A 21834-nucleotide genomic window follows, 5' to 3' on the forward strand; every position below is an offset into this window, starting at 1 on the left:
GGGAAGGGACAGTGGTCTATGCCTGAGTACTCCAAAGCCTCTGTGCCTTTCAGATGGCTCAGCCTCATCAAGCCACATGCTTCTCATGGTGTGGGAGACCATGACGAGTGGCCACAAATTCCTTCCACCCCTAGAGGTGTGCCACTTTGACTGTGACATTGCAAGCATCTCCCACCAAGACGTAGAGTCTATTTCTCTAGCTAGGTTTGGCCTGGTGACTTCCTTTGGCCAATAGGCTGTTGGCAATTGTGACCAAGCAGTCTTAAAAAAGCTCTTGCACACTGGGGCATGCCTTCTCTTGCTGCCCCAGGCCGCCACATGCTGGACAGAGAGGCCACGTGGATCACAGATGAGTCATCCCTGTTGAGATCCTCAGGCCAACTGGCCTGGCAAATATATGAGTGAGGCTGCCTGAGACCACCCAGCCTAGCTGTCCACTAGCTCACTTCAGAACCTGCCAACCCACCTGCAAATGCCTAAGCAATAATAAAAGGGCTGACATTTTAAGCCACTACATTTTAGGCAGCAATTCTCAGCTGATACACATGGTCTGTCAAGGCCTGTGTTCTTCTCACCTCTCAATCTTCTTTGTGGGCCTCTCGCACAGGCACTGTCTGTACTCTTAATACTAATCCTTCTACTGCTGTTTCTTCTTCAGCCCAGGAATACACGTGATTTTCAAGCAGGGCCCCCTGACTACATTATTTCCACTCTTTCCTCTTGGATATTACAGTCCTTTCCTCCATACCCTGCCTTTGAAGAATCTGTAGCAAAATGTCCTGTGTGGTAAGTTTTTATATGAGATGAACAGCAGTTGCTTTCACCTTCCAACAACTGTGAGTGCCCTTCAGGCACCTGTGTTTTCCTTTGGGGACTAACCTTTGCCTATTCTTCTCAGTCTCCATGGTTTGGATGGATCAGACCCCTCTCCTGGCCCAGTCTAGGCCAATGAGGGAAATGGTTCTCCCTGACCACGGAGACTGGAGATTGGTTCATGGAGAGCTGGTTCTTGGACTCTGCTGGAACTATTAGGAAGGGAGTTTTCCCCTGAGGTTGCTATGCCAGTAAAAGGGAGTCTGGAGCCACTGTGGGCCATTCCTAGACCATGTCTGAGACTAGAGATATGCTCCTCAAAGTGGTTCCTATACCAGTTAACATCAGTATCACTTGGGTACTTGTTAGGAAATAAAATAGCTAGGATCCACCTTAGGTGCACTGAATTAGAAACTAGAGCTGGGGTCCAACAATCTATGTTTTAATTTGCTTTGCACATAATTCTCACACACATTCAAGTTTGAAACCCACTAGACTAAAGTGGAGCCAAGTGATGAAGAAACAGTTCCTGGTGGTATCATCTGAGCACCTGGATCCCACCATGCCTGAGGCCAATATATAGTCCTGGACTTCCCAGGTCTGTGAGTAATACATTTTTCCTGGTTGCTTCAGCCAATTTGATCTTGCTATTAATGATGAACACTGACTAATATGTTATGAGATTATATACTTTGGCAGAATGGTCTTTCTGCTGCAGGTTTTCCTGACAGAAGCCCTCTATTTCACTTATGCTGAAGGGTGTTACTTTATTTCTGTGGTTGGCAGTTTTTCTGGGAAAAGTGGTTCAGATATATCACTGCCCTAGAGCACTATGACAACTTGGACAATAAACTTTCTGCATTAAAGACTAATGTCCTTTCACCCTTAAGAAGACAATAGGTTTCTGGAAGTTTCTTGGAAGGCCAGATAGAGACCAGAGGATAGAGAGCAGAGTTACAAAACACATAAAGCCGCTTCATTAAAACTAGGGACAATTACAGTGATAGAGAGGAATTATCTCTCATGGAATTGTATCATTTGCACATTTAAATGACACAAATTTAATTTTATGACCTTGGCCAAACAAAAAGGGGCAAGGGGAGAAATAATGCTTTTAAAGGTGCAGGCAGTAGGTTACACTTCTGGTAATGGTAGACTAGCTATTTGGACCAACCTTTCCTTGAAGGACAACTGGAAAACCTGGACCAAATATTATAAAAATCTGTTTTTAAAAAAGAAATCTGTTTGAAGGCATGGAAAGTGAACAGGCCTGTGAAGGATTACAGAGCCAAGAGCAAGCAGGAGAAGGAAACACAGCACCTGGGAAGCATTTCCCCTCACCATGCTGCTGATTCTGATAAGAGGTGCTACATGGCTAGGAAGCTGAGCAGAGCTGGTGACAGACTCAGGGCTATAGTCTGAGAGTTGGGGTGACCTGGAAAGAGCCAGGAGTGAAGTGCACAGAAAGGCTAACAATGTGAGCAAATTCAAATTACAACTGACTGTGGAAAAAAGAAATAATGGTGATGATGTCATCATTGAGTGAGGTTTAAACCCTAAAGAGAATTAAAACACATGACAATAATAGCATTTAAGTTGGGAGTAAATGGAGTTACAGAGTTGTAAGGTCCTTCCATTGAATGAGAAGTGGTAAACTTGCTAATTTAAAGAAGACCCTAATAAGTCAAGAAGGCATGTTGCAATCTCTGGTAATCACTAAGAGAATTATAAAAGAATGTATAACTAACAAACTAATAGGAAAAAAGAGGAATAATATAAAGTAATCAATTTAAAAGAGGGCAAGAAAGGAAAGAGGAACATAAAACAGGCAGAACAAATAAAAAGCAAACAATAAGACAGTAGAGTTAAACTGAAATATATCCGCAATTACATTAAATGTAAATGGACTAAATGTGCCCATTAAAACACATAGATTGTTAGAGGATAAAAATAAAAACCAATTACTCGCTGCTTACAGGGGACAAACATCAATGTAAGGATGGAGAAACTTTGAAAATGAAAGGATGAAGGAAGTTATTAAACACTAACTGAAAGGAAGTTGGTAGACTTTAAGGCAAAAAGCATTACTAGAGCAAACAGAAACAACACAGTTGATAAAAGGTTCAATTCACCAGGATGACATACAAAGGCTGATTTTTTTATGTTTCCCCAAAAGATAGCCCCCTGCCCCCATAAATATAGACTAAAGCATGTAAGCAGTCCAGATTTTGCCTAGAAAAGGGTGAACTGATTTGATTCTGTTATCCTCTCAAGTAGTCTCAAGTTCCTTGTGCCTCTGGAGATGTGAGTATACAGGACCCTCAGCATAGCATTTAAAAAACATACTTTCCCTACAGCCCAGATGCTAAACAAAGCCAACTCCTCTATTTGAGGCCCGGTCAAGAAGCTGTGATCATTCCCACCCTGGAGGAGAGATGACTCCCAGAGCTTACCAAGAGATGACATGTCTGTCTGGGGATTATTTATACACAGCCATATTTGCTGCACCTCACCATTGGTGTGGGGTATTTTCAAGGCTATCTTTGGCCACATTCACTTTAGAGCCAAATCCCTGTGTGACATGTGTCTCCACTGTAATCCCATTTCAGTGTGAAGGTGTGACAATGCTGTGATTTTTCAACCTTCCTTTCTTTAAATTTTGCTTAGTTAGGAGCCAGGTATATTCAATAGACAAAGGTTGAGTAGCAAACCTGTTCAAAATAAAGATTCCACTACCTCAAATAATGTCCTCCTAAGGGAACTGATGGGCCAAATTGCTCTAAGAACCAAGTACCAGAGAAAGCTGCTAATCTGATTTTTATCAGATGGACACATGCAGTGTTTTATATGAATGCATGCTTCTTTGCCACGGAAGCTCAGAGTAACAACTCTGGCCCCCGCAGGCATTTGACTGTTCATCCCCCAGCTTCATCCTATTTTTTCTACTCCTGTTTTCTCTTCACCCTCATCTCCTCACATATTTGCTAAGGTTTTGCACCTCATACTAACTGTAATTTGTTAGAACATGCCAGAGCATTTTGGAGAGAGGCAGATTATAAATTAATTAATTAGGCTTTACTTCGCAAAATGTTATGTATGAAGATTTTGTGTCCCCACAAAAGATGTTGAAACCCTGATCCCTAGTACCTGTGCATGTGACCTTAGTTAGAAGTAGGGTACTTGCAGATGATCGAGTTGGGATGAGGTCATTAGGATAGGTCTTCATACAACAGGACTGGTGTCCTGATGAAAAGGGGAAACTGGGACCCAAAGACAGATGCACACTCAGGAGAGTGCCATGTAAAAGTTGCAATCATGTGGCCACAAGTCAAGGAACTACCAGAAACTAGGGAGAGGGGTAGAACAGATTCTTCCCTAGCACCTTCACAGGTAACATGGCCCTACTGACATCCTTACTTTGGACATCTAGCCTCCAGAACTGAGACAATAAATTTCTGTTGTTTTAAGTCACCCAGATTGGTACTTTGTTACAGCAGCCCTAGGAAATGAATACAGTATTCAAAATGTTTTAGTTGATACATGGTTTAACTCTAGAAATCTTAACAGGCTGTATATTTATTTTAAAGAGCATATAGAAAAAATACAACAAGTGACTCAAACCTGTGATTCTTAGACATGTTATTGCTTAGGACAAAGCTGATGTGGGTATGTAGTAAGAAAATAACATTTTAGTTGGCATTTGAAGGGTCATGTAGTGAAGTTAAGAGCAAAGACATAGCAGCCAGGTTTTCAAACACTGGCTTCATCACTTACTGGCTGTGTGACCTTTGACAGATTCCTTAACCTCTCTGTGCCTTAGTTTCCTCCATACAATGGTATGGATAATAGCAGTACCTACAGAGTTGTCTGGATGATTAAATCCAAAATTACATATGAGGTATAAAACACAGCTTGGGAGGTAGTTCAGTGCTTTTTAAGGCTGGCTCTTCACGTTACTCAGATGTGGAAAATCTAGTGACTGTGACCTGTACAAGCAGAAGGGAAGTCCCAGTTAGCCCACTGGATGGCAGCAAGGGGTGCCTGACCACCACTGCACAGTACCACTCTGCCAGGAGCTCTGGAAGGTCTCCTGCACAGTGGCACATGACCTTAGGTTTCATTTCTTTTAAAACTTGTTTTGGAGGAACTTCTGAACAGCCATTTTTTCCTTTCCACATAGAGTGAGCACCAGCAGTGCAGCCTGGGGTCTTGTCAACTGGAGCAGAGGTCAGTGGAGCCTGTCCAAGTGCAGGAAAACATCACACAGGACAGCGCCCCACACTCCCCACGTGCTGTCCGAGCTCTGAGGGCTGAGCAGGGCCTTGCCCCATGGCCCCTCTTCTTGCTCTCTTCTTCCCAGCTTCCCAGTTCTTCTTTTCCCCTGACCAGAGCTGACAGATCCAAAATTCACCAGGTTTTTCTGACATCTTACACATTACATCTTACTCTTCACCCCATAGACTATATCTCCATTATTGATCTATAAACATGACATGTCTTTAATCCTCTGGACAGCAGTGACCTTGATATGACCTTGTCAGGTCACTTGGACAGTGATTCCTTTCCCACCTCTACTTTCCTCAGGCCCCATGCAGGCCTCTTCTAGGTTCTGGCTTTTACCAAGAAGTCTCCAGGAACCAGTTCGGTCCTAACTCTGCCCACACTGCGTTCTGGCTCTTCATGGTGATAAGATGCAGACAACTCCCACACCTGCAGGCTCTGTCTGGCTGCAGTTCCCAGGTCACTCCTAGCTGAGGCAGGATGCAGATCAAAGGCCTCAGCCCTCCTGCAGGGGACTTAGTACTGCATGGCTTCTCCAGACACAGACTCCCTCTCTGGGGACCTGGGTTGCCTGAGTCTCCTTTGCTAGTGGAGCAGATTCAAAACTTAACCCAGCCAAATGACAAGCCAGAGGTCTACCCATCACTGCTGCATCTCGGCTCTCTTGCCCTATCATGGCAGGCTCCCTGATTCATGCCCAGGTTCTTGCCCCTGCTGCTCAGAATAAAAAGTCACAACTAGTCTCATGCCTACAAGGGACTCCTCAGCAAGTCCAACTACTGTCTGGAATCTAGCCACTGGTGACACTCAGAGACCAGGCCAGTACTCCTTCCATCCTGCAGTGGCCTCTTCCCTGGCTACTCCACATCCTCCCTTTGCTCCCAATAGGCCACACTCCATGTGGCAGCCAGAGGGATCTTGTTCATCTTGTTAAAATGTAAGCCAGGTCATGGCGGCCCCTGCTGTAAAGCTGAAGAGGTCTTCCCAGCACCAACTCTCTTGCCAGTCTAACTGTGTGCTCTAGCCCTGCCCACTTCTGTGACCTCATCTCAGCTGCTGTCCCCTCATTCTCTATGCTCCAGCCTCCTTTCTGATTCTTGAGACACTGAGCAGCTCTTTCCTACCTCAGGGACTTTGCACAGACTTTCCCTTCTACAAAGGGCTATTCCTTGATGTCATCCAGTTCTCAGCTCAAGTTCCCCCTCCTCAGAGAGGCCTCCTCTAACCACACTGCCCAGCCATCACTAAGTTGCTATTGTGGTAGTAGCTGTCACCTGTGTTTATTATCTATTCTTTTTCACTAAAACATCAACACCGTGAGAGCAGAGACAATGGTCCTTGAATTACCAGGGCCTGGACCAGGGTTCAATACACAGATTTCTGGTGAGGCCAAAGAAGACAATAACCTGTGGCCTTACCTGGAACCCCATTCAGGACTGGACTGCCTGGATAGGAACATGCTCTGACCTGCAGCCCTAGGCCTGGAGCCTATGGTCCAACTTCCTCTGGTTGCTCTGCCCATGGACCAGGGCTCATTCCCAGGATGCTCGTTGCCACTGCTGCCTCGATTCCCCAACCTAGGGGTCCACGTACTGGACTAGAATTGCAGCTGGAACATAGCCTGAGTCACAGTCAGGCTTGCTAGGACATATACCCAGGCACTTCCAAAGCCACTTCTGTGGCCAGACAGCTCCAGAGAGCAGCCTGGCAAAGCAATGCAGGGCACAGGCATTGGAGCCTGGGTGTGAATCCTAGCTTTGCTGTGACCTCCATGTTCTCAGCCTGAGTTACCTCATCTGTGAAATGGAAGAAGGAGGTCACATTATCTATACGGGAGTTCTTGGATTCTGTTGCCTAGCACCCACTCCCTCTGCCTGTGGTGACAGCAATAGTGTCCCCTTCACAGAACTACCCCTGACCTAAGCTGGGCAGTGAGGAGCAGCTACGAGGCTTTGCTGGCAGTTGTGGAACCAGTACCAGCTGACCCTGACCAAGCTCTTGATCTGAGCCGGATGCCCCTCTACTATCTACCCAGCAGACTATCTACCTAGACTATCTACGCAGACTATCTACCCAGCCCTTTGCTCCTTACAGTACACCTTGGAGGAGGGTATGGCAGATGGGAGAATAAAGCCCAGAAAGTTAAGTAACCTGCCCAAGGTCACAGAGCTAGTAGGTGTTAGAGCCAGATTTGTACCAGGTGGTCTGGTTGCAAAGTCTGCCACACTTGTTTTCTGCCAGGGTTGCTGGGCTGGTGAGCTGTAAGCCCAAAGCTGCCAGTGGCTGCCTCAGCACCCATGAGCACTGCTCTGGGAGTAAAGGGCACAAAGAATGCTGAGCTGAGAGGTGGAAAGAGGCAGGCTGCTAATGTATTTTAGTCACCTGGATCCAGCTGTGATAAACATCACACCCCTTTGGACTTTATAATTGCATGGGTTGATGTACACTCTTTAACTTAAAGCCATTCTTTTTATCATTTGCTATCTAAAATGCCTTGTCTTCTTTTAGTACAGTCTTTCCCCCCAGTTGGGTTCTGGGTTGTGATAAGAGTTAATCAGATAATGCCTGGGTGCTGCACAGCCTGCAGCCCTCAGGCCAACCTCTGTTCAGGGCTCCGCTGGCACTCAGGCCTGCTGAGCCAGAGCGCTGGAGAGTCAATACCCCCAACAACAGCCTGTGACCCAGCATGGAAGGGAGGAGCATGTGAAGGCCCAGCTCTCTCACCTGGGCTGGGGAAGCAGCGGTAAAATGCAAAACTGAGGAGCCTCGTGCTCAGCACTGCCCCCTGGAGCTCCCCAGCCAGGTGGCGCTCCACTGGCCCAGTGAACTTGGTGGAGGAAGCCATCCTGGCTACTTCCCTGCCCATTTCTGGGAAGACAGTCCTATCAGGGACACCTCCCAGATAAATTACTTGTTCTTGAATCCTCTGCTGAGAGTCTGCTTCTTGGGGGGAAATTCAAACCAAGGCAGTATGTGCTCAGTAATGGTAGTTATTGTTATTTCCTCCTCCTCCTCCTTCCAACTGCCCTGAGAGGCTGGGAAAAGAGCTTCAAGCCTCAGGCCTCAGGGTTGGAGTGCACTAGGCCAGATCTTTAGACGATGACTGTGTGGGAGAGGCTGGTTCCCACCATCAGGTCCCCTCAGCCTGTCCCTGCAGGAAACAGACCTTCCAGCTTCCCTGTAAACGTGGATGGATGCCATGGCCACAGAGGTCAGGGCCCCTGGCTCAGACTAATTGCCTGTGTAACAAGGCTGGCTGGGTGGGCCTAGATTTTGCCCAGGGCATGCCAGGGTTCCAAATTCTTGGGACACCGGATGCCTTGAGCTCTTTGAGGTCCTTTGGGTCACAGAAACCAGAAGCAAGTGGCCCCCACAGAGCCACTCCAGACACTGGATTCAACCTAGGGTGTCAGGCTGAGGTGATTCATCTACGGCCTCCACTGTGTGCAGCCACGGTTTGGGCCACAGCAGTGGAGTCACTCCACTGGGGTTGGAGGCCTACATCTACTGCTTTCCAGCTGTGTGAATCACCTGCTCTGTGCCTCGGTCCTTTATCAGTGAAATGGGGATAGTCACAGGACCCAACTCAAAGGCTAGTTATAAGGATTCTCATTTACTTGCATCTATTTAATTATATAATATACATCTAATTATTATGATATTAACAAAAAGCTTACAGTGGTGGTGGGTTCATAGGAAGTACTTGGGGCAGACGGACTCTTCACCATAAACTCTTTTGTACCGTTAGAATTTAGTACCATTTGCATGTATTATTACCCCCATAAATGAATTAATTTAAAAGTAAAAACAAAAATAAAATAAAGTTTCAATTAATCACATCTTGGTTGTAGAATAAGAAAGTAGCTATAATGGTTAATTATGTATTCACTTGCCTGGGCCATGGGGAACCCAGATATTTGGTCAAACATTATTCTGGTTGTTTCTGAGAGGGTATTTTTGGATGAGATTCACATTTTAATTGGTAGAGAAAAGCAGATTGCCCTCTATAATGTGAGTGGGCCTCAACCAATCCTTTAGGCCTGAATAGAACAAAAGGACTGACCCTTCCCTGAGTAAGAGAATTCTCTAGCAGACTGCCTTTGGACTTGATCTGCAATGCTGGCCCTTCCTGTGTGATGGCCTTTGAACTGGAATGTTGGCTCTTCCTGCATCTCCAGCAGGCAGATCCATCCTGCAGATTGGACTTGCCAGCCTCCATAACTGTATGAGTCAATTCTTATGATAAATCTCTCTCTCATTCTGTTTCTCATTCCCTTTCTCTCTGCCTACACACACACATGACCCAGTTGGTTCTGTTTCTTTGGAGACCTTGACTAATAATACATTTGCAAAAGGTCAGCTCAGGTCTTGGCAGAGAGGGTAATGAAGCAAGGACTTCTCCATCATAGCACCCCACTGAGAGTGACCAGCCCTGCTTGGGGGCCCCCAGAACTCTTACTTGAGCATGCCTTCTCCTGGTCTGAGTACATGGTGAGGGCCTGGGCATTCAGGTTTGGCGCAGGCTTGCTGGGAATGAAGACCTCAGCATTGTCCTTCCGCTTAGCAGACAGATTCCTTTCCTTTTTATTACCTGTCAGAAAACAATTGTTTATGCCAAACACTGAAAGCAAGCAGAGCTGGCATATTCTGCTCAGGCATCTGTTTGTTTGTTCATTCACTAATTCATTCAACAAATATTTACTGAACTCTACTTTGTGCCAGGTACCATGCTAGTCTGGGATTAGAGATGGAAATAATGCAGACAACATAGCAAATTTGCTGAGAGCCACTGGCATGCCAAGCACCACATTTTGGCAGATAAATGAAATATTCTAGGACACACACAGGTTTTCAAGTTTTAACATTTCTGAATAGGGAGAGTGTTACAATCAGGGAGGTGTTGGGTCTAACTGGAGTCAAAAGAGTATAGTAAAACACATTTGTGGCCCTTGAGGCACTCACAGCCTAGCTGAGGAAAAGGAATGCTGAATGGATAAGACAGCAGGGCTGGGATAGAAGAAGGGTCCCATACCAGGGCCATGAGGGACATGTGGCACATGGAAGAGGTGGCTGGCAGGTATGCAGCAGACACCGAGGAGGACCCTCACGGATGACTCGGATGTTCCCAGGGGCAGAGCTGGGGGCATTCCAGACACAGGGGCTGGCATTAATGAAGGCTAGACAGCTGGAAGGTATGTGGCAGACGACCAGCTGGGGCCTGGGCTGGGGAGTGGGGCCAGACTGTGAGAGGCCCACAGGCCATGCTTTAGAATCAATGTTTCCCAAAGTGGGGCACCTGGATCACTGGTGGAACAGTAGATGATTCCAGAGGTCACATGGACAAATGTTTTTTTAAGCAATTACATGTCTTAATGTCTGGAAAAAACATGTAACCAGCATATTGAACCCTTGATTTCATGAATACCATTGCTTAGAACCACCCCAGAAGTTTTATGAAAGAAAAGAAAGGAAGAGAAAGGAAGGGAGGGAGGAAGAAGAGGGGAGAGAAGGAGAGGGAAAGAGGGAAGGAGAGAAAGGGAGAGAGGGAGAAAAGAAAGGTGCTGGATCTGGGAGAGGGAGTCTGTCTACTACCAAGGGGCAGGCATGAGTAGCCACCAATCCACTCTTATCAGCTGGAAAGGTGATAATTTGCTCTTCTTCTATCAGAGTCCCATACCCATCTCTCATCTGTTTCACTTAGAAGGGAAAACAGATGGGTGGGATTTATTTATTGACTCTTTGAAGCCCAACTATCATCTTGTGACTTTATCTGGCTTACTTATTTAGCACACTGATTAAGAGCTCAGGCTCTGGGCTCAGACTCCTGGAGATTCAGTCCCACTCTGCCTGTTTCTAGCTGTGTTATCTTGGGCAAGCTCTGACCTCTCTGTGCTTTAGTTTCCCTATCTGTAAAGCAAGTACAATGACAGGACTTTCCTTGGGGTTGTGACAAGGATTAAATGAGGGATGAGATGTAAAGCCTTTGCAGTAGTGTTTGACATGTTAGTAAGAACTTAATAAATGCTGGCAATTGTTACTATTTATGCGTTTATGTGCTTATTCCCTGTTTTCCTTGTTAGGATGAAGTGCCGTCCAAGGGACTAGGCCCATCTTGTCCCAGCACAGTGGCTGGGGCATAATATTGCCCAGTGAATGAATGAACAGCCCAGAATCAAGTGCATCCTTTCAGGTTACAGCTGAAAATAATGCCCAGGATTAGTTGAGAACTCCAATTCCAGGCTGGGATATGGGGAGAAATTACAAAGGCCTCTGGCTTCTGCCTACTCCTCTCAGTGGGAGTTTGCTTCCTGCTGGGGCTAAAGAAGCCACCAGAGGCTGCAGATGAAAGGGGAAGTAAGAGGCATGTGAGCCACCCCACTGTCCACTGCCCCTGCCCATGGCTGCTAAAATGTCAAGAGTGTGGAGTTTGATGTTTTTGTTTTATACACCAGTGTCATTCACAAATTGTGCCTGGGAGCCAGTTGCTCTCCTTCTGTGGCCTGGTCTTTCATGCCTGGAAGCAGTTGTTATGCCCCCATTCCCAGGGCAGGGGCGCCATCACACTCCTCACAGCCTTCCTCCCTCCCCACCTCTTGGAGAAAACACAATCCATGCAACAATGTCCTAGAGCCCCAGTGGTCTCACAAAGAAGCGCATTAACAGTGCCTTGACCAACAGATACTTTAGCAGATGGTGTAACAGCTTCATTTGTTTGACAAAGATTTTCTGAGTGGCTGGAATGTGCCAGATGAGTGCTGCATGCTGGGAGCCCATGGAGGGTGGGAGCTGACCTGTGTTCCTGCAGAGCTCACAGGCCAGAGGGGGAGAAAGAAAACTGGGGTCAGCAAAACCAGCCATGATGATGCTCTGGGGGTAGAGGAGGCATCCTCCTGACCCAGCCATGCTGGGGACGCAAAGAGGGCTTCTTGGAGAAACCATCCTCTGAGATTAATCTTGAGGGGGAAGCAGAGAGCCAGCTTTCAGGGTTTAGAGTGGAGGGGAGAGGAAATGTGGTGATCTGGGCAGGGGAAACAGCCCCAGAAGGGGCTTGTTGGTGAGAGAGAACATGGTAAAAGTGTGTCCAGGGCACACATGTTCTCTTCTCTGGAGACCTGAACCCCTGGGAGTGGGTTTTCCAGGGCTGCCCTATTATTACATCTTGCCCAAACTCCTATGTTCAAGTCCTGACCTGCAGTACCTCAGAAGGTGACTGTATTAGGAGACACGGTCTCTAAAGAGGCAATTAAGGTAAAATGAGTCTGCTAGAGTGGACACTAATCCAATTTGAATGACATCCTTGTAAGAAGAGGAAAGCAGTACACACAGACACACAGAGGGAAGACCACGTGACAACACAGGGAGAGGACAGCCAAGCTCAAGCTGGGGTGGGGGAAGGCCTTGGAAGAAACCAGCTCCACCAGCGCACTGATCTTGGACTTGCAGCCTCCAGAACTGTGACAAGGTAAACGTCGGTTGCTGGTTAGGCCAACCCTGGTCTTTGTTGCGCAGCCTGAGCAGATGCATAAACTCACTGCCTGCTTTCTGCAACTCGTTTCTCTACCTTAGGTTCACTTAGTCTCACCCCCAGCTGGTTGGTCTTGGTCTTTGGTTCGGAAAACATGGCACATGCAGCTTTGAGAAGTCTCGGAATGAGGAGGAAGGAGCGAGCTGAGGCCAAGCCAGCTCAGGATCAGGATGAGGACTTTGGTGGGTAGGCCCCTCCCTGTTCCCCACTAAGTGTTTTGTTTACTCAGCTTCCCAGAGTCTTTTCTGAAAAGGCTTCTCCAGTGGACAGCTGCTGTTTCTGACTGCCCAGCATGCTTTCCTCCTCCTTCACATTCACCCTGCTTTTCCTCTGGAAACTCCTGTTGGTCCATGTGGTTTGGAGGGCCATAATCACACCTGCAGTCCTATTGGCTGGACCTGGCCAGTCAGACACACCGTGACTAGCTCAGAGAAGTGACCCAGTGTGGGTTCAAGGGCCAGGCCTGGGACCTTTGTGGGAGCTTTTAGGAAGAGAAATCTACTTTCTGATGGAGTTTGCAAAACCAGTGTCTTAATTCTGTGTCTGCATGTAAAGAGCCTATCTGAGAATGGTACCGAGAAAAAGAAGGCAGAGAGGAGAGGCAGAGAGAACAGAAGGGGAGGGGAGGGGAGGAGAAGAGGGGAGGAGAGAGGAAAGCTGAGAAATGAGTCCTGCTGCAGTCCTGGACTCCTCAGTTATCCAAGCCAAGAAACAGTCCCTTTTGCTTAAGCCAATTTGCATTAGCTGGTTGGCATGCAGATACTGTTAACCGTCCTACAATACACATGATAGCCCCTGCTCTCCCCACAACTGTCCACCAGACATTTACCATCTGGAATTTCAAGGTTATTTGCAGGCCTTTGGGAGTCTTTGCCTCTTGTGATCAGCAGAGACCTGATTGCTAATACCTCCCTGGCCTGTAAGATGTTCTACCCAAAGCTAATTTAAACTACCACTGGAAATTTCAGTCCTACTATTAGATATACAGACACCAAAGGCAAAGAAATGCCACATAAGGCAGAGCTCACTTTTAGAAGCTGGATTAAATTCTAGCACCACAAGGGTGTCTGGGCCTTGGGGAGGGCGCCCTTCTGTCTCCTGGTCCTCAGCAACATCCCTCTGCACTGAGATAGCACTGGAAAGAGGGGGGTCATCTCTGGGATGGTCCACCAGCACCCGGTCCTCGGGCTCAGGCTCAGAGACCATATCTTCTTCAATAGAGTCATACTCATCACTGGAACAATCCTTTTGGCTCCTTTGCAGATTTACACTGAGTTCCAGGCTTTTTCTTAGCTCCTGCCAAAAGTCAAGAAGCAAAAATGAAATTTGTTACTTTGAGAATACCTCATTTGAAAATAGATCATTAGAACCAAAGAACCATTCCCACTAAACTAACATTTAGCAAAATCATCTCAGCCCATGTGTTGTCACTACTTTGAAGATGAAACAACAAAAGGCAGAGACAAAAAGCAACTCTCCTGACAGAGCAGTATTTAAGTATTAACTGGGGCGGCCACATGCCTGGGATGCCACGGAGAGAGAGAGTTTGTGTGTGTGCATGCATGTGTACACATGTGTAAAACAGATTGCGAGGTCCTACCCTTTGAGTTTCCAATTCAGTGGGTCCTGGATGGGGCCCATTTGCATTACTGACAAGGTGATACTGCTAGTCCAGGGACCACAGATAGAATCTGAAATCCCAAATGATTCTGAAAATCCAGATGGCAAAATGTCTGGCAGATAGTTGTAGGGGTCTGTCCTGTATATTGAAGGGTGTTTGGATGTATCTAAATATCGTGACATTCAGCACTTAACTATAACTGCTTGATAATTTTTTTATGTTTCATTTCCATTAGATTATAGATTTTATAATCTTAAAGTATAGATTTAAGATCAAAGATCTATACTTAGAATGACCAGAAAATTTATTACTGAAGCCAGGGTCTTTTTGAAAAGGGAAAAGGGCAGTACTACAAGTACACTGGGACAAAAGTGTGAACTGGTCTGCATGGGCACACCAGTTAGGCCTGCCAGCCCACTACCACAACCCTGCAGCCCTCATTAAGTATCTAACGTGGTTCTGAGAAGTGAGAAGCAAATGAGTAAGGCTTTGTGCTTGACCAGTACACTCAATCGCTGTGGTCTGCTGGATAATGCCTCCCCAAGGATGTCCAGACCCTACTCACTGTGAGTCCGTGAGGGCTCGTGAAGGTGTAAGAAGCACTGTAGAGAAAACTTTGACCACAGAGAAATCATCCTAAGGGGCCAATGATAGAAATATGGACATTAAAGGTGCTACTGGTGAAAGAAATCAGGAACATGTTATTAGGAACTAGTGGAGAGGATCCTTTTATGTAATGGTATACTCTGAACTGAACAGGGTCCTACAGTTACGTGGTAAGTGGAAGGTGTAAATGATGAATTTGGATATTTAGCTGACAAGCTTCCCAAGCCAAAAGTTGAAGATGCAGTCTCGTTTCTTCTTGCTGCTTAGAGTAAAATGTGCGAGGAAAGAGACAGAATGAGAGAAGAACTGTTAGGTAAAAAGGAACTGGGATTTGATGATATGGGACTCTTGGCCTATCCAGGTTGAAAAAGATGCTAAAATTAGCAGATTCACTGTCAGAAAAGTATGTTCTAGAGAGAAAAATAATGGTGTGTCTGGACAACATTTTGCTAGCACCTCAGATGGATCCAAAGTTTAGAGAATTCAATCACAATGAAGTCTCTTTAAAGAGATCAGACATGTGACCCATAGATCCCCTTGGACATGTCAGCAGAAGCCAGGAAAAGAGATAGAGTTATTCAGGAAAGATTTGTGGAGGAGACTCTTGTCTAATGAGTGAGGCCTAGCAACAAAGAGAGGAGACAAACATAGCTTTTTGAGAATGTTATACCAGCAGAAACACTGCCAGCTTAGACTGAATGGGAGAGAGAAAGGACAAAATAAAAGAAAGCTGTCAGACTCCCAAAGTTCTACAGGCAGGAAAAAGATAGATAAAACTACTTAGCTGCAAACACATGCTACCCTTCATGAAAGGGTGGAGCCAATGTCTAAGAGGGTAGAGCCCTGAGCCATAGAAATTATTCCTAGGTCTTAAAACCTAATGGAGTTTGTCCAGCTGGATTTCAAAATCACTTGGGTCTGGTGACTCCTCTTTTCCATTCATTTTCTCTCTATTATAATGGGATGGTCTATAACTGTTACCCTGTGCCTAACCTACCATTGTATTTGGGAGCAGTTAACTTGTTTCCTAGTTTTACAAGTCCACAGATAGAGAGGAATTTGCCTTAAGATGGGCTGTACCCAGAGTCTCACTAATTTAGATGATCTAGATGATGAGATTTGGGAGTTTTGGGCAGATAAGACTTCGATGACATTTTAGACTCAGTTGACACTGTAATGGGTTGAGATTTTTGGGAAACTTGGGATGGGATAGATGTATTTTGCATGTGGGATGGTCATGAATCTTTGAGGTCCAGAGGGAAAACTGCTGTCTGCTCAATAAATGGCCCCCAAAGATGTCCACATTCTAATCCCTGTGAATGTCACCTTATGTGGCAAAGGGACTTTGCAGATAAGTGATTAAGTTAAGGATCTTGAGAAAGCGGATATTATCCTGGATTATCGAGGTTGGCCTAATGTAATCACTGAGATCCTTATAAGAGGGGGACAGGAAGATCAGGGGTAGGAAGAGAAGACATAAGGATGGAAACAGAGGTCAGGGAGATGAGAAGATGCTACACTGTTTGCTTTGCAGGAGGAAGAAAAGGCCACAAGTCAAGGAATGTAGGTGGCCTCTAGAAGCTAGAAAAAGGCAAGGAAATGGATTTCCTCTAAGTCTCCAGAAGGAACATAGGTCTGTAGACATCTTAATTTTACACCAGTGAAAGTAAATTTGGATTTCTGACCTCCGGAACTATTAGATAGGCTACTAGGTTTGTGGCAAGGTGTTATAGCAGCAAACAGGAAATGAATATAGCTGTCTATCTTTTGGAGCTCTTTTCTTCTCACCATCTAATACCAAGTATCAGGGATATTTGCTGAACAAATAGAACACTGCCTGGCACACGGTAGATGCTTGACAAATATTTGCTGAGTAACTAAGTTATGTCAGTGACTGGGTAGTAGCTGTAAGCAGAGGTAGGGAGCACCCACACACCTTGGAAATGGCATTAGTGTGATCCTTAGCAAGTCACTGAACTCCTCTGATCTGCATTGTGACAGCCATAAGATGGTCGAACAAATTCCTGACTCACAGCATTGTTTCACCAAAGTTGTGGTCTGACTTGGGAATAATTTTACCTGCAAGGAATATTTGGAATGACTGTAGATGTTTTTGGTCACAAATGGGTTGTGTGTGTGTGTGTGTGTGTGCTAATGGCACCTAGTGGGTAGAGGCCAAGATTGCTGCTAAACATCCTAGAACGTACAGGACAGGCCCCCATAAGGTCAACAGTGGTGAGGCTGAAAAACTTTACATTAAAGTGAGCACATATTTACCAATGGCATTTGAAAAGATAATAACAAGGTCTTGTACTTCAGTGTATTGAGGTGGCCCATAACACCTTCATGGAAGCCAGACTGAGGTCATGGCTCATGTGCTCACAGTCTGACTGTAGTGGGCAGCTGGAAGGTCGGCAGATTTACTACTATTCCTCCATAGGGAAACATGAGTTCCCAGGTGGCCTGTTGTTTAACAGAAATTTCAGTAATTGTGTGAAACTAGCAATCCTTTATAATGGAATAATGCTCTGTGCTCTACAAAACATTTTCAGCTCCTTCTCTCATTTGATCCTCACAATAACCCTGCAAGATAGGTAAGTAGATAAAACCCTGTGACAACATCAACTCCCAGGAAAACAGGATAAGTATATGGCTCCTGTTCATGGCTCAACCCCCAATATCCAATAGGGTCAGCTTCAGTTCTGTGTTCTGGAGGGGTAGAGGCGAGGCTAGGTGAGAATAGAGTGGGCAAATCCTTCTCTCTGCATCCCTAGTCATTGTGGATCAAAGTGATAAAATGGGTGCCAGCTAGCTGGCAGATTCTAAGCTGGGAGACTGCTGTCATTCTCCGGGAAATCCCAGTCAGTCTCAGGTCCCAGAAGCATCCCCACTGATGTCCAAGGCAGAGTGGAGCCACCAACCACAGCCAGTTTCAGGAAGGATTTAGATGGGGCATTAGGATTCTCGAACTAATGGTCAGCTGAGCAGGCTTCCTCCAGCCTCTTCATTTATTTCACAATACTGCAACCCTCAATTTAAGTGATTGAATTTTTGGAGTCCTCCAAAACTGTAAAACTGAGGCTTAGAGTCTTTAAGCTGGTCCAATTTGTCATAGTGATTAAGTGGCAGAGCTGAGACCTGTACCCTCAGCTACTGCTCCGTGCTCCTTCTAGATTATCCAAGTGTAAAACAGATTCTTGTATTCTGTCATGGTCCAACCAATGGGGAGGATGATGTGGCAACTACTATCATTAATTTATTCAGGCATGCAGGCACGCTAAGAGCACTGTGCTAAATAAGGGCTGATATAAGTGGAGGAATAAGACAGCAAAGCCTCAGACAATCAACACATAAAGAAAAAGAAACAGGCATTTCAGCTGTGGCCAGTACTGTGAATGAAAGACCTTGCTTGGGTGATGGGTCAGAGAGGGAGTGGGCTGAGGGAGTACCTGATAAGAGTTGGTCAGGGAAGGAAGGCTGGGTGATGAAGAACAGCCCAGCCACTGTCATGGGTACAAGCATATCAGGCAGGAGGAACATCAGAGGCAAAGGCCAAGAGGTGGCAATGGTTGGAAGGTGGTGTACACCAAATGAGGGGGGCAGGAAGGGGTCACATAAGGCAGGGCTTCGCAAGTTTTGGGGTAAGTCTGCACACATTTTATGTACAACAGAAGGCCACTGGAGGGTGCAAAGCAGAGATGCACTATTATCTGACTTCCATTTTTAAAGATCACTATGGCCCTTGGGTACCAAATGGATTTTGAGAGGCGGGGCCAGGGTAGAATTAGGCAAACAGTTGCATCTACAGCAGCAGGGGAACAAAAAAGGTGGCAGCAGAGTTGGGGACTGGAAGTGCATTTTGAATTTATTTTGGAAGCAGAGATGACAGAGATGACTCATTAGAAATTAACAATGCATCTATCCTTTGACCAAGTCCCTCTGGGAATTTATCCTTCAGCCTTAAGCATACAAAGATCATGAAGGCATCATTTATAATAGACAATGATCCAAATGTCCATCAATAAGAGACAGGTTAAATACTAACAGGCCAGGTGTTGATGGAGCCTCAGGCAGCCCTTACAGTACACTTACTAGGAAAGTTAGCAAGGCTGTTGAAAATATACATACAGTGTAAACTCAATTTTAAACTTAATTATGTTTCCATGCATGTATGTATACATTATGCATATAAAAAGTATAGAAAGTAATCCTCAAACTATTAACAATATTCTTTCTGGAAGTGGTATTATGGGGACTTTCCTTTCTGCTTTTACTTTTTTTTTATTATAAGCATGTTTCTAATTTTGTAATGAGGAAAAAATGGTGTATTTATGTTTAAGTCCTGTCCCTCACTCCTACAAATAAATAAATTCCCCACAGCAGTGGTAGGAACAGTGGTGCCGAAGACCCCAGCCAGCCAGCTGTCTGAAACATCTTGTCCCCAGAAGAGTGACTCAGAAAGCAGTGAGCGGCAGCACTCGATGTAGGAAGATGATGGAGCAATGTCTGTCTAACAGTATCTAGTCAAGTGGTCTGGATTTAAAAACAAGCTACCAATCTCAACAGGAAAAAAGTCAGGGAATATAGCATTTGTGAGTCCTTCTCGGAAAAAACCTCCCAGAGCAAAACCCAAACAATGAGCGGTTGAAATCCAAATAAGAAGCACACATCTGGAGAAGCTGTAATAAAAGGTCTAATGGTGAACACTGAAGGCTCTTACAGCCTGAGTAAACACTAGACAATTGTGCATATTCTGGTCACATACCAGAATGCAATATTCTAAACCTGAACCCTTAGCTTAGCTAAAAAAAAACAGAAGAGGACAGGCAGGGGCAGGGGGCCCGTGGCCTCATTTTTTGTAGTAGCTAGTCAATTCAAATCCATCTTAAATGGAAACAGAGTTTTAAAAAATGGTGACTCTGACCTCTTAATATTTTTTATGAGATATTTTAAGAAATAGCTCTTGTGATGAAGAAATTTGAATTACAATAATTCCTTCTATTTCAATTTGGTTTTGCTTCTGTTAAATTGCTGCAAATTTAAATGTCATAATTGTATTTACAAAATATACATAAAAAGGAAGCCTAGATTCTGCATGGCTGGTATCTTCACAAAGGAAAATAATACTTTGACTCACACTGGATGAGCAAACTTTAGGAACCTATGCCCTTAAAATGCCCATGTGATCTAAAACCATCTGTTTCAGGGGCAAAGGGGAGATGACTAAGTAGCAACACTCCCTTGAGGAAGCCATTCAAACCCTTCCCATCTGGAAAGATGAGGACCCTGGGTGGGCTGCTCTGAAAGCCAGCTTGCCAATACTTCAAAGGGACACCATGCTAGGGCATCTATCTACCTGTCGCTTTGAAGCTTTTGTCTAGAAATTGCTCTGTGAAAACCAACTTTATAGCTTTGTTTTACAACCTATTATATGCCATTTCAATATTCAGTGTTTAAAATGTTAAGTTCGAGCCCTTTCAACAACAGAAAGCCCTCTGCATGGAGGCCAGGCTGCAAACACTGTGGGCCTGTACACAAACTGTCCTCCCTGCTGGACATCTGGGGAAGAGGTGGAGAGAGGGGTAGATGCCGCACCCCTGACTGAAGTGAAGCAGGGGTCTGATGGTGAGTGGATTAGTATCTTACATGCCTATCTGCCTCTTTCTGCTGGGCTGGGAAAAGAGCAAAACCAGGGACCACAAAACATGAAATGTTTACAATAATAATAATACCACCACCAGTAGCAGCAACAGCTGCCAATTAAGAAGCTTTTGCTGTGTATTGGCACCCAACTAACCAGTCTGTGTACCTCAGCTCATTGCAGCCTCCCAGAATTCTGGTGGGTAGCCCATCTTACAAGTTTAGGGCATCTAAGTACCAGCCCAAGGCCACACACTAGCAGAGGCGGAGCCCATGTGGATGACCGCCTGCCTGCCTCCAAAGTCCAGGCTCTGCACAATGCGCCCACCTTATTCCCTGCCTGGCACCAACACACTGGGAGCAAGTGGTCTCTAGAGTGGGATGAAAGTCCAGTGTCCTGTGATCGTCCACTGGCTCATGCAGAATCGGTGAGACCTACCCATGAGAGCTTTCTACACAAACCTGCCTTGAGACCATTAAACATGTTAAAGTGTGTGTTAGTGGAAGTGTTAAACCTCCAGCTACATTTAGAAAGGAGAACGGTTAGGTCTAAGTTCTGGGCCGGAGTTCTGGCCCAACTGCAATACTCTATGTCCCCAGGCAAATCTCCGAGCCTCAAGCCCTACTTCTCATGTGAGAAAATGTGCCATGATAACCTGAGGAGGTTGGATAGGATGGCAGGATTCCTTCACAGCTATGAATCAGTGTTTTGTGACTGCTTTAACAGGTCTAGTTTTTATAGAAAATTAAAACTGAGATGGCAGCACATTCTTTGTTATTTCTCAGACCCTACTGATTTTGCCTATAAGAAGCTCAGATGTTTAGACAGGAGTCCACAAATGATACTTTATGACAGTCCTCATGAGGAAGCGGTGACCTCTGGGGTATAGACCTGCAGCCAATCCCTTCCTCCCTACCAACCCCCCAGAATGTCTCATATAGTTGGCAGTTCTATAAAACTGATATTTGGATGCCTTTAGTCCTCTTGCCTTATATGAACCATTTTACACATTTATATTAACCTGCTTGGCCCAGAAAGGATTTTTACCCTTCTTTACATTTAATCACTTATTTAACAAATATATTTGTCCTCATAAGCAATTCTGACTGCTAAGTACTAGGAAGAGAAAAATGAACCAGACCGAGTCTCTCTTCTTAAGAAATTTATAATCTGGCAACAAACGGCCATTCTAGAAGAAACTGCAAGCATAATAAGTGTCAAGAATTGAAACCTGGGGCTTGCCAGCCTATGCCTCAAGCCTGGTGACTCCTAAATCACACTTTCCAGAAGGAAGGCACTTGAGCCCTAACTTTAGGGTCCACAATTGTGTGCTTTTAAAATCACCTT

At 45.4% G+C, this 21834-nt stretch overlaps 1 protein-coding gene across 10 annotated transcripts in view; it reads right to left on the bottom strand.

Moving 5' to 3' along the window:
• The window catches only part of KATNIP (katanin interacting protein), a 223100-nt gene that overhangs the window by 71525 nt on the left and 129741 nt on the right, over positions 1 to 21834 (bottom strand). For 9 of the 10 annotated variants that reach the window (XM_073215370.1, XM_036992475.2, XM_036992476.2 and 6 more), the window contains 2 exons: positions 13648 to 13915; positions 9554 to 9685 (listed from right to left, as the gene is read on the bottom strand). In XM_073215370.1, coding sequence (XP_073071471.1) covers positions 9554 to 9685; positions 13648 to 13915 — 400 coding nt within the window. The remainder of the gene's footprint in view (positions 1 to 9553; positions 9686 to 13647; positions 13916 to 21834) is intronic. The other variant, XM_036992477.2, reaches the window with a different exon arrangement.

The sequence above is a fragment of the Manis javanica genome, chromosome 10 (assembly GCF_040802235.1).
Source record: "Manis javanica isolate MJ-LG chromosome 10, MJ_LKY, whole genome shotgun sequence".
In the NCBI taxonomy this organism is placed as follows: domain Eukaryota; kingdom Metazoa; phylum Chordata; class Mammalia; order Pholidota; family Manidae; genus Manis; species Manis javanica.